Consider the following 13994-nt stretch of genomic DNA (forward strand, 5'->3'; position numbering starts at 1 on the left):
TGATGCATAGGGGCACTTGTACCCCAATGTTTATAGCAGCACTCTCAACAATAGCCAAATTATGGAAAGAGCCTAAATGTCCATCAACTGATGAATGGATAAAGAAATTGTGGTTTATATACACAATGGAGTACTATGTGGCAATGAGAAAAAATGAAATACGGCCTTTTATAGCAATGTGGATGGAACTGGAGAGTGTGATGCTAAGTGAAATAAGCCATACAGAGAAAGACAGATACCATATGGTTTCACTCTTATGTGGATCCTGAGAAACGTAACAGAAACCCATGGGGGAGGGGAAGGAAAAAAAAAAAAGAGGTTAGAGTGGGAGAGAGCCAAAGCATAAGAGACTGTTAAAAACTGAGAACAAACTGAGGGTTGATGGGGGGTGGGAGGGAGGGTAGGGTGGGTGATGGGTATTGAGGAGGGCACCTTTTGGGATGAGCACTGGGTGTTGTATGGAAACCAATTTGACAGTAAATTTCATATATGAAAAAAATAAATAAATAAATAAATAAATAAATAAATAAACATAAAAAAAAAAAAGAAAACCTAAGTTAAAAGAAGAAATTGTTGTAATTTAAATGTTAAAGTGAATCACTCATAATTAAGAATAACATGAAAAATAAAATTTTTTATTTGAAAGGTTGAACATTTAATGGTAACTGGAATAGTAAGTGGCCTATACATAAATATTCATATTGGTGTGGCTATAAGAATATTTATTTGCTGCCTTTGGCTATGTAAAGGTTTTAGCTAAAGAACCAAGCAAAGCGGACTATTTAGCAATTACCCTCTAAATTGAGGTTGCAAACTGTATGCTCAGAGGGCCTATGCAGATAACCCAAATGTATGAAGCAGGAAGGGTCTGAGTGCACCTGCATTCTTTATGAGTGGTGAGGACTAAACTTCACACAGAGCTCAAAGCTCTTTTAAAAGTGTGCAGTTGCCACCCGGCTTCAGCTGACTGCTCACTGCACAACAGACAATATTGACAATTTCTGATTTATAAATGTTAGCTAAAGAGCTTTAAAAATACTGCGCTTCAAAGTTTACCACCAAAGTATCTACAGTTCCTAAGAAAGTAGATGTGAAGAAAGTTTTGGCAAAAAGCAGAGAACTAGAGCAACACCACACCAACACCAAGGAGGATCCTAGCAATGGCATTCTGAATGGGTGGTGCTCGCTCTCATCTTACTTCTTGCTATAGAAGGTTCCCCTAAAACATGGCTCAGCTTTAATTCGATAAGGGCCCAATGGGGATAGACTGCATTAACAGTGGAAATGAAAGACACTCTGCTGCTGTAGCATCTCTTGGATTGAGGGGAAAGGAGTATAAGTTTTAGAACTGAATTTTAAAATATCTGTTTGAATAGTACAGAATACTTCTGGGATTATCAAGCACATTTAGAAAGGTACATGACAAACTCATTTATTTTCTCTCCCATGTCAGGAGACACAGTAAGATTTGCCAATTTGGTTGAACAAATATTTATGGAGCACTTACTACATGCCATATACTTATAGGGACTAGGGATAAAAGTCAATTAAGACAAGCTTATAGTCTAAAGGCGGGGAGATACATAAGCAAATATGATTTAGGTGCAGACTGAAGAAGGGTTATGAAGATCATGAATTTGTGAATGGCAATGGTGAACTATACCCCAAATATCTAAACCACAGAGGGGATATCATGGAGGGCTTCCTGGAAGATATAGCAACTAAAGACCAAACTGAAGCTATAATCCTTATCTATGACTTAAGACTGTGCCAGGCACTGTTCTAAAAGCCTCATGTTTATATACTTGTGTAAATCTCCACAACAATCTTAATAGGATGTATATCTCATATTATCTGCATTTTATAGACGAGGAAAATGAACAGAAACTTGCACAGGGTCACATAACTAGTAACTGTCAGAATTCAGATACCATGCTCTTAACTTCTATATATTACTTATGGGTTTGTATTTAACAAAATATAAAATAATTAGAATACATTACAAGCAGTTATGACTTGGTGATTTCACTGGGATGGGGAATGCTATAGAAAAAAATGTCTTATCTTTGCTTATTGCTTAGGACTATCTCAAATGTAAGTGAACAATTCTTTCCAGATTCAACCAGAACACTATAGAAAAAATATTTTATCTTCGCTTATTGCTTAGAACTATCTCAAATATAAGTGAACAATTCTTTCTAGATTCAACCACATTGAGGAAAAACTTCTAGATATGTTACAAATATTATGACTGCTTTGCCTTTTAAAATTTAGCATGAGCTTAAACTTACCTAAAATAGCGACCAATTTGCTTTCTTCATACCAGGATTTTTTAAAAACTACATGTAACTATTCTCCACTGAGTCATCTAACTGGAGAGTGGGAAGATGAGGTAGATGAATCAAAGAACACTGCCTCACAGGACCTATTACACATATTACTATTTATTTTTTAGTTTCGGCAGTACACTTCTTATATCATTAGATACCTGGTGCTGCTAGCACAAATTCATGTGACTTATTTGTTAAATAAGAAATATTGGTCAATCAAGAATCAAGTTCACTTGCGATGTTATCAAGGTTCACTTGCAAAGAAAGATAGTATTTGATTTTCAAATACTGTATTCCTACAAATAACACTGTGTGTGTGTGTGTGTGTGTGTGTGTGTGTGTGTGTGTGTGTGTGTATTATAGCCATGTACAGAATGATCAGTTAAAATTTAAGAAAATATCTAGGACTTCAGTTAATTAACTGACAAAGGGGACTGAACCCACAAAGCAAGGTAAAGACAGATTTGATTCATTTAACTGCACACAGAAAAGTGTATTGGTCTCACATACAATTTAACTCTTGGAAACCACATAACATTGAACTCTAAAAAATCTTAGATGAATAAGGAAATCATACTTAAACATAGAAGGGTGAATGCAATTTTATATTATTATAAATGAATTATGCACCACTAATTGCCCTGTTACAGACTTCAACTCTATTACATATACAGTGAGTTTTACATTGCCTTCTTACATTTGCATGTTGTTAGAGGACTTTTATTTCTACTCAAAGAACTCCCTTTAGCATTTATTGTAAGACAGGTTTAGTGGTAATGAATTCCATCAGCTTTTGTTTGTCTGGGAAAGTCTTTATCCCTCCATTGTTTCTGAAAGACAGCTTTGCTAGGTATCGTATTCTTGGTTGATTTTAAGTTTTTTTTTTAATATTTATCAATATCTCTTTTATATTTATCATATTCTCTTCTGGCCTGAAAGGCTTCTGTTGAAAAATCTCCCCATAGTTTTATGGGAATTCCTTTGTATGTAACTTCTCTCTTTTCTCTTGTTGCTTTTAAAATTCTTTCTTTGACTCAACATGTAATTGTAATATGTCTGTAATATGTCTGTGTAGTCTTATTTGGGGTCCTTTGGGCCTCTTGGATCTGGATATCTATTTCTCTCCCCAGGTTTGGGAAGTTTTGAGCCATTACTGATTTAAATACACTTTCTATCCTTTTCTCTTTCTCTTCTTCTTCTGGAATTCCCATAATGTGAATATTGGGAATATTCCCATAATGTAAATTTTCCTTATGTCTCATAATTCTCATAGGGTTTTTTCACTCTTTGTCATTTCATTTCACTTTTTACTCCCCTGACTGGATAATTTTAATTGCCTTGTCCTCCAGGTCACTCATTCTTTTTTCTGCATGGTTGAATCGCTTTTGAAGCTCTCTATTGAATTCTTCAGTTCAACTTCCTATATTTTTCAGCTCTAGCATTTCTATTAGTTTATTTTTGATGTTTTCTATTCCTTTGTCAAAAATCCTGTGCTGTGTGTAGTTTGTTTTCCTAAGTTCATTGAGTTGTCTGTCTGTATGTTCTTGTAGGTCACCAAATTTCTTTAAGAAGATTATTCTGGGGGCGTCTGAGTGGCTCAGTCGGTTGGGCGTCCGACTTCAGCTCAGGTCATGATCTCACGGTTTGTGGGTTCGAGCACTGCATCGGGCTCTGTGCTGACAGTGCAGAGCCTGGAGCCTGTTTCGGATTCTGTGTCTCCCTCTCTCTCTGCCCCACCCCTGTTCACACTCTGTCTCTGTCTCAAGAATAAATAAACATTAAAAAAAAAGAAGATTATTCTGAATTCTTTGTCTGACACATCACAGATCTCCATTTGTTTAGAATCAGTTATTAGAGCTTTATTAGTTTCCAGGTGTCATATTCACCTGACTTTTCATGATCCTTCCTTATACTGGCGTCCATACATTTGAGTAAGTGGTAAAAGGTTTCTTCTAAAATAAATGTATTTAAGATCCCCAAAGGTGAGTTATTTAAAGGAAAGTATTAATCACAGGTTGTACACAAACATGGTAAAGTCATGAGAGTAGTACTAAAATAACTGAAGTTTGAGAAAGACTAGTCAAGTCATATCAGGCTCAAATTTCTTGGCCTGTAACCTACAGTTTACATCTCCATACATTATTGCTGCTTTATGTCTTAGAGGTTACACAATAGGCATAAAATCTCCCAACCTATATCTGACTGTTGTATTACAGGACTGCTGTTTCCTTAAGGCTATTTTTTGAAAATCTGGCCACAATGATTAATCATTCTTTGTTCTCCAAATGTGTACCAATTTCCAGCCTTCAAGCTTCTGTTCATGCTGTTCCTTCTGCTTGGAATGCTCACTTCCCTTCTCTAGCTGTTGAATTCTTACAGTCCTTCAAAGGCCCAACTAACTGTAATCTTCTTCATGCAGCCTTTCCTCATCCTGCAGTTAGATGGGCTTCTTTCCCTTTGATGATACCAGTAGAACTTCTCTCTTCACTGAGCTTCCTATCAGTTTTGGTAATATTCCAGATGCTCAAATAATTATATTCTCCCACCTAGTGGATTTTAAGCTCTTTCATGGGAGGGAAAGGAAGAGTATGCATTTTATTCATTTTTATATACTTAACAAAGTACCTTATACACAGAGTAGGCCCATAATTAGTATTTGCTGAATTTAAATTTAATATTTTAAGCAACATTCATGTGACACTTACAATTTTGCGCTTGATCATGAAAAGTGGGATTTTTGCATGGAGAGGAGTTGAGGACAGTTCCTTATGGACTGTTGATAAATACAATCTTCTTTTAATGTTCCCTAAATCAGTAATTCTGAAAAAAGAAAGAAGAGAGAAAGATTTTCATCAATATAATAACCACCGCTTTGGATAATCATCAAAATGATATAGTTTATCATATAGGCCCTTTCCAATAGGGAGATCAAACACAGAATTTAAGAACTGCCTTTTTTTTTCCTTTCAAGGAGTAATAAAGTTTCTTCCTTAAATTCAAAGTGCTCACAAGCCTGAATGTATAAATTCACTTAATATGCTAATTTATTTCAGTACTCTACACTAGATTTCCACAGTCTTCTAGCCTATGAAAAAATTCAATCTGTATGAACTGAGAAACTGCTAGCTTTTAATAACCATTGCTTGTTCCAGCCCCTTAAGCTTGTGTTATCTTGGGACATACTGTCACCTACTAAATAGGAAAACATTATGGGTTTCTTTCCCTAGAAACGCACCTGTCATTTTATATAGGCTCTTAGTCTGCTTAGAGACAGACACAAAACACTGACTGTCGGTTTCACTTCCTAAGCACATATCTTCAAACCAGAATTATAATACACAAGTTTATTGCTCACTATTCAGGTCAAGCCGCTGTGATACCAAGGACACTGAATTTGAACATCTTTAATAGATTTAGACCACAGCCATGATCACAAAGATTAGGTTTGCTTCAAATTGATAGAGGCTCATTTTTATGTTCTGCTTCCTTTAGGTCTCAGAGGCAACAGGAGGCTTAAAATCTCCAAACCTGTCTCAGGCTGCTATATGGTAGAGTTGATGCTTATTAAAGACTGTCTTTTTACCGGAGAATAGTGATGTTTCTACCATTTTTAGCAACTTTATCTACATGTACAAACTGCTAATTTTCTACAATTAGTAATCCCCCAAGCTGACAACATTTCATTCAAATGAACTACTATTAATATTTACAGTGTAATTAAATATTTTAAGTCAACATAGCCTTTTATTTTTTAAAAGATGTTTATTTATTTCACTTGATCTTAGCCAAAAGGCTGAGAAGCGGTAAGATGTTTATTTATTTATTTGGAAAGAGAGAGAGAGTGTGCATGCAAGTGGGGGGGGGCAGAGAGAGAGAGAGAGAGAGAGAGAGAGAGAGAGAGAATCCCAAGCAGGCTCTGTGCTATCAGCGCAGAGTGCAATATAGGGCTTGATCTTACAAATTGTGAGATCATGACCTGAGAGCCAAAATCAAGAGTCAGATGCTTACCCAACTGAGCCACTCAGGTGCTCCAACATGGCCTTTTCTATAGCTTTTCCTTATCTCCCTTCCTACTTTTCTAATCTCATTATTTCTTCCCTCTAAAACACATATTCTTCTGTAGAAAAACTATCAGTGAGCAATGTTAAGAATAAATACAGTAAAAATTAGATGAGATGAATTCAGAGTATGCCCCACCTAAAAATTATACCCTACCTGCACTAAACAATACTATAAATTTATTTAAAAAGCAATAAAGCCTTTCAATCCATAGTCAGAGGTAAGGTTAAAATGCAAAAGTGTTAAGCTTACTGCAGTTTTATATTTAGATGTATAAGTAAATATAGTATAATATTTGCCCCAAGGCAGTGTCTTCAAAGTGAGATGAGCATACGGGGAGGTGGGGTGGTTAGAGCTATCTTTCATCCCATTCTTTACAAATGTTATTTTTGTGCACATTTCCAAATAAATGTGTTTTTGAAATAAATAAATGTACCTATGTGGTTAGTGTGCTCAAACATTTTACCAATAGGATCAAATATGTTTGGAAAGCATTGTCATGTTATTAGGTGTCTTGTGTAAGAAGCTCTGATTAGAAAAATAGAAGGAAAACCATATTGGGATTCTGGAAAAGGAGAGGGAAGAAAAAGTTCCCTCACATCATACAAAAAGTTTGGTTGCACCAACCAAAACTCAGTTGAGCACAATCTTATTAAAGCTCTGCTTTGCTTATAGAGAAAAGACTATGTCATTTTTATTTGAATTGGTAAGGATCAAACTCCAGAAGAATGTTTGAGCAGACTACCATTTTATCAACATATAGAACTACAGGAACATTCATTCATTCACATATTTAAGAAAAAGCTCACTGAACCAGACAGTATCCTGGGAGTACACTGGGGAATATGATGGTGAGAAAAGCAAGGTAAAAAAGGAGAAAGAGAAAAAATAAATGCCAGTTCTCCTAAATGCAATGAAGAAAACAAAGAAGAGACGGAATTAGAAAACATCAAGAAATGATCTACTTTATAATAAAGCCAGCAGAGTTAGGTAGGACCTAGCAGGTAAAAAGAGGGCATAAAGTAGAAAGGGCAGCCTAGAGCCAAATCATGCAGGGTCTTTAGCCAAGGTAAAGGGTTTTATAAATTTACTGTTCACACTGGGGGAGTCAACATTCCACCTTGCATGATGAATGGATATCATAAAAACAAATAATTATAGTCTCTTTGATTTCTTTATTTTATATGTATAACTGAAATGAGGATTTTAGAGTACAATCTCATGTGCTTTGATAAATGTTTACACTGATATAATCACCACTCCAAACAAAATATAGAACATTTCCATCACCTTAGAAAGTTCTCTCTTGGCCCCCTCTCATCAATCATCACTCCTGATTTCTAACATCATGTCTAAGTTTTGTCTGTTCTCAAAATTCTTATAAATGAAATGGTGTAGCATATACTCTTCTGTGACTGGCTTCTTTCACTTAACATGACATTTTTGAGATTTATCCATGTTGTAACATGCACCACTGGTTCATTTCTTTAATTGCTGAGGCTTGTATGGCTATGCAATTTATCTATCCATTCTCTTGTTGATGGATACTTATTTCCGGTATGGGTTTTTCATAAATAAGACCTGTCTGAATATGCCTGTGAGTTTTTTTGAGAACAAGTATTTTCATTCTCTTGATAACTAGGAATGGGATTACTGGGTAGTTGGGGAATAAATATGTATAATTTTATAGATTCTATAGATATTTTATAGGTTTCTCATAAATAAGACCTGTCTGAATATGCCTGTAGAGTCTTTTTGTGAACAAGTATTTTTATTCTCTTGATAACTAGGAATGGGATTACTGGGTAGTTGGGGAATAAGTATGTACAATTTTATAAAAATAATTCTCCAAAGTGGTTGCAGTGGTTCCATACTCTCAACAACTTTTGGTACTAGCAGACTTTAATGTTAGCCAATTCTGGTTGGTATGAACAAATATCATTGCAATTTTATTTGCATTTGTCTTATGAATAATGACACTGACTACTTTTTTTTTTTTTTAATAAGCTTTACGCCCAACATGGGACTCAAACTCACAACCCTGAGATCAAGAGTCGCTCACTTCAATGACCAAGCCAGCCAGGTACTCTCACCTTGACCACTTTTACATGTGTTTACTGGTATGTCTTGTGTAATGTCTGTTAAGTCATTTGCTCAACTTAGTGGGTTGTTTTCTTATAATTATTTATATATTTTGGATATTTGTCCTTTGTCATATATATGCATTGTGAATACTTTCTTGCCTATTATAATGGTATCTTTTGTTAACCTTTTATTTGGAAATAATTTCTCACACAAAAGTATCAATAGTACACAGAAACTCATATACACATTATCTATATTAGCTTATTGCTTAATGATACCTTTTGATTAGAAGTTTTTAATTTCATGAAGTCCAGCTTATTATTTACAGTCGCACTTTCTATTTCCTAAAAAATCCCTGCCTAGCCCAAAGTTGCAAAGAAGATACTTTTCTACGCTTTCTTCTAGATCTTTATAGTTTTAGTTTTTCATTCTATGATCCATCCAATATTAATTTCAGTATATTATGTGAGGTAGTGGGTGTGGTTCTTTCTGTATGTTTATCAAGTTGTCCCAGCACTATTTGTTAAAGATTCTCCTTTTCCAAATTGAAATGCCATGGTACTTTGCTGAAAATCAATTGTATATGTGTGAGTGTGGATCTATTTCTGGGCTTTCTATGGATCCATTTGTTTCATTTATCCATTCTTCCGCCAATGTCACACTGTCTTGATCACTCTGGATTTGTAGTAAGTCTTGAAAGTAGATGAAGAAACTCTTCAACTTTTTGTTTGTTTTTTTGTTTTTTTAGGTTCATTAGGCCCTTGCTTTTCCAGATAGATTTTAGGATCCACTTATCATTTTCTATAAAAAAAAGTTGTTAAGAGTTTTGGATTGTGTTGAATCTATAAGATCAATTTGGGGAGAACAATATTGAGTTACCCAATCCACTTACATGGTATTTATTATGTATTTGTTTAGGCCTTGTTTAATTTCTTTCACAATATTTTACAGCTTTAATTTTAGAAGTCTTGTGCAGCTTTTGTTAAATTTATTCCTAAGTATTTTGTTTTTTGATGTGATTGAAGATAATTGCTACTAGTATATAAAAATTTCATCGATTTTTGTATATAATTATTTCTGTGACCTTGCTTAATTCACACATTACTTTTAGTAGTTGTTTTGTAGATTCCTGAGGATTTTATACATAAACAATCATGTCTTCAGTGAATAAAGACTTTATTTCTGTTTTTTTCAATATTTTTATTTTTTATTTTTTATTTTTTTCTTGCATTACTGCACTGGTTAGCACCTCCAGCATATACTAAATTGAAATAATGAGAGCAGAAAACCTTGCCTTGTTCCTAATCATAAGGGAAAAATGTTCACTATGGTTCCATTACATATCATGTTAGATGTAAGTTCCCTTTAACATATTGAGGATCTTGTCTTTTCTATTTCTAGTTTTTTTAAAGGTTTTTTTTTTTTTTAATTCATGAAAGGGTATGGAATTCTGTCCAATGCTTTTTCTGCATTGAGATAGTCCTGTTGTGTTTCTCCTTTATTCTGTCCATATTTTGAATTATACTGATTGACTTCCAAATGTGAAACCAACCTTGTATTCTTGGTATAAATTTCAATTATGCTAGTATTTTGTTGAAGAATTTTACACCTGTGTTCATGAGGTACATTGGTTTGTATTTTCTCATGATATTTATATCAGGTTTTGACAACAGAGTTAAGCTAATCCCATAAAGTGATTTGGGGAGAGTTTCCTCCTCTTCTATTGTCTGAAAATTTATTTAAAATGGTGCTAGTTTATTTATTTTTATTTTTAAATGTTTATTTATCTATTTTGAGGAGGGTAGGGGCACAGAGAGAGGAAGAGAGAGAATCCCAAGCAGGTTCCATGCTGTCAGTGCAGAGCCAGATGCAGAGCTCCATCTCACCAACTGTGAGATCATGACCTGAGCTGAAATCCGGAGTCGGATGCTTAATCAAATGAGCCACCCAGGTGCCCTAAAATGGTGCTAGTTTAAATGTTAATAGAATTAATGTAAGTCTAAAGCTTTCTTTGTGGGAAGATTTTGGTTATATATTCAATTTAACAGATTATGAGGCTATTCAGATTTCTAATTTTTGTTGTTTCAGTTTTAATACATTGGGATTTTATTGCCTTAAAGTTGTTCATATTATTCCCTTTATTATCACTTAACATTAGTAGGATCTGTAGTGGTATCCTGTCTCTCATTCTTGACATTGGTAATTTGTGACTTCTCTCTTTTTATTATTCAATCCCTCTATGGTTTATTAAGTTTAACTTTTTAAAGAAACAACTCTTGGCTTTGTAGAATTTCTCTATTCTTTGTTTTCAATTTTATTGATTCTTGGTTCTATGTTTATTTCTTTCCTTCTACTTATTTTAGGTTTAATTTGTTCTGTTTTTCCCCCTTCACTTCTTCGGGTGGAAAGTTAGATAATTAATTTTAAACCTCTCTCTTTTCTCATACAAACGTTTAAAACTTATAAAGCTTTCCTCTAAGCATTATGTTAGCTGTCTCCCACAAATTCTGATATGTTGTACTGTAATTTTCATTCAGTTTGAAATATTTTCTAATTTCCCAAATGATTTCTTCTTTGAATCTTGGGTTACTCAGATGTGTGCTATTTAATTTCCAAATAGTACAGTCTTTCCTATATATTGCATTGCTATTGATTTTTAATTTAATTCCATTGTGGTCAGAAAACATACTTTGTTAAGTTTCCTTTTAAAAAAAATGTAATAAGACATTGTTTGATTCAGAATATGACTGATGGATGGTCTACATGCACTTGCATTTCTTATTTTTTTAATTTTAAAACTTTAAAACATTAAAAACTACTTTCCCCAAGTCTACTCAGTACTGATCCATTTATCTATAGGCCATTCTTTCATATTTCTGGGCAAGTCTGGCACCCAGATCACAATTTTCTTCTGCCACCATTCTGGGTAACTTTATCTACACAAGAGAGCAAAATTTAATTTAAACTTAAACCTTTTCCACCATGACAATCAACACATCTATTCCATTTTAGCACCTTATACAGATAGCCCTACTTTGTAGCCCATCATCACTAGGAATTGTTCAACTTCAAGGTCTCCATTTCAAATTTTCTTCCTGATTTCATTAATTCATTCAACTAGCATTCAGTCAATGCCTTAACAGCACAACACAAGGCACCAGAGATATGGAAGTAGCTAAGTTGCAGAAATCATTCTCCAGTGTGGAAGGAAAAATAAACATTCTTCAGTAGCTGTTTTAGCACATTTCATAGACGTTATCTTATTAGGTCTCACAAAAATCCTTCACTAAAGGCAGTATATTCATTCTCCATTTTGTAGATAGGGAAATTAGACTCCATAAACTAAGGAAGCTACTAATGTATGGAAATACAGCTAGGTAAGTAGCAGAATGTTAAAACTGCCTCTCTAAAATCCACCACGATTTCTGTGATATGACTGTATGGTCACTACCATAATAGCCTGAAGCTCTTTCATTCATTCATGCTCAGTGGCCACTATTTGCCACATGCTGTGCTGGCAGTGACAAGGCTGCTTTGGTACCGTCCTCACAGAACCACAGCCAAACACTTTCAATACAATACTTGTTCATCTGATAAAAACCACATACCCTTTTGCTTCTCCCCTTATCACTCTTTTAAAACCATTTCCTGCTCAATTCTGGCTTCCAGTCTGGATCCAATTTTCTAATAGGTCACAAACATGTGTCTTAAACTATGACTCCAGTTAAAGCCTCCTGACAGGATGATCCAAAGCTAGAAAGATAAGTGTAGTAATCCACTAGAATGTGGTAATTCATCTAAAGAAAAAATATTTACCAAATTTCAGAAGGTCTTTGTGCTTGGCACACAATCAGAACAAGTGACTTAGACTTCAGTTCTTGATATATGCATTCCTCAAAGAAAAGGTAGTGATATTATTATTAAATATCTATTAGGGGTGTCTGGGTGGCTCAGTTGGTTAAGTGTCCAACTCGATCTCGGCTCAGGTCATGATCTCACAGGTCCTGAGACTGAGCCCTGCATCGGGCTCTGTGCTGACAGTGCAGAGCCTGCTTGGGATTCTCTCTCTCCCTCTCTCTCTGCCCCTGCCCTATTTGTGCATGTTCTCTCTTTCCCTAAAAAAAAAAAAAAAAAAAAAAAAAAAAAAAAACTTAAAAAGTAAATATCTATTATGTATTGAACATTTCCTATATGCTAACACTGTATTAAGTATTCTAGATGCATTATCTCACAATGCTCTCATAAACCCCACAAGATGTCTATTAGTATTATCTCTACTTAACAGATGAGGAAACTGAAGCTTTAGTTCTCAGACATCTAGCAGAATGCAGATTTAAACTCAGATCTAATTGATCCTAGTACTTACTACATTCTTAACAAGATGCTGATCTTCTTTTGGGCAGACAGTGCCTATAAAAACATCCATAGTAGAAGAATCTTTGCTCCTGGGAACAAAATATTTAGCATCTGGTAACTAAGACTGTTTGGCTGGACAGAACCCATGTTTGCCTTTGTAAGTATGTGTGTGCATGTGCACACACATTCCATTCACAAATTCTTCTTTTAAAAATTTGTAAAAAAACAGAAACAAAGACAACACCCCTCTGATTCAGGAACTATTATCTTGCAATTAAAAGCTCGTAGGTTAATCTGACTTTCTTAATTTTCATGTTCTTGGAGGTCACTTCACCGTGCCACCATAGGCTTCATATACTTACAGTCCTCTCAGTTATTAGTGAGGAACCCTGTGAATCACTGATTCTGCCCTGTTTTGAACATCTGGACTTCACTGTTCCAATTAGCTGTCAGGCTGAGGAAAGGACACAGGTGCAAGTAGTTTATTGGAGAGCTGATTCCATGAAACAGGAATGAAGGAAGAGGGAGAGTAAGACAATAAAAGAGGAAAAGCCAAGATAAGAATGCGCTGTCAACAATACTGCTATAGACCACAGGGGCTGCATCCCACCAGGATGTCCAGGACCATGGAAACATGTACAGAGCATCTCCCAGAAGTGTCCACTTGAAGAGAGGAGGTGGGAGCATATATTCTCTACCTTCCAACTCCCCGCAATGGTTAAGGGTTGCCTTGGGGGGCCTAACCTCCCTAGTATTTTCAGGCTATGCCTATCTGTGGGTGGAGTAGTAGGTTCCCACAACATCAAACAAAGTCCTGGATGGCACTTTATATGGGAAGCTATCCAAGCAAGCTTGCTCCAAACCACCCACTGCAGCTGCAGCTGATATCGGACGTGGACCCAGAGGACGTGACATGGAACACTGGAGTGGGCTGCCACATTGACAATACCAGCATGCTTTCTACTTAAACATACTCTCCCTCCTGTTGTTTTTTGGTGCCTTTGCTTATGCGTTTCCCTTGAAAGCCCCTTCTCTGATTATGCCAGCTGAAATTATATTCATCCATCATAGTTTGGGTTGTAATGCTACCTCCTCCCTGAAAACACCTCAGACTCCAAATTAAAAATAATTACATCTTTTTTTTTTTTTTTTTTTTTTTTTTTA

At 35.2% G+C, this 13994-nt stretch overlaps 1 protein-coding gene across 32 annotated transcripts in view; it reads right to left on the reverse strand.

The window, feature by feature from the left end:
• CFAP20DC (CFAP20 domain containing) overlaps positions 1 to 13994 on the reverse strand; it is a 238260-nt gene that overhangs the window by 150751 nt on the left and 73515 nt on the right. For all 32 annotated transcript variants that reach the window (XR_006199909.1, XR_006199910.1, XR_006199908.1 and 29 more), the window contains one exon: positions 5036 to 5150. Coding sequence is in view for 27 of the 32 variants with exons in the window: in XM_042929841.1 (XP_042785775.1) it covers positions 5036 to 5150 (115 nt within the window). In the remaining 5 variants the exon portion in view is untranslated. The remainder of the gene's footprint in view (positions 1 to 5035; positions 5151 to 13994) is intronic.

This window comes from Panthera leo, chromosome A2, assembly GCF_018350215.1.
Source record: "Panthera leo isolate Ple1 chromosome A2, P.leo_Ple1_pat1.1, whole genome shotgun sequence".
Taxonomy (NCBI): domain Eukaryota; kingdom Metazoa; phylum Chordata; class Mammalia; order Carnivora; family Felidae; genus Panthera; species Panthera leo.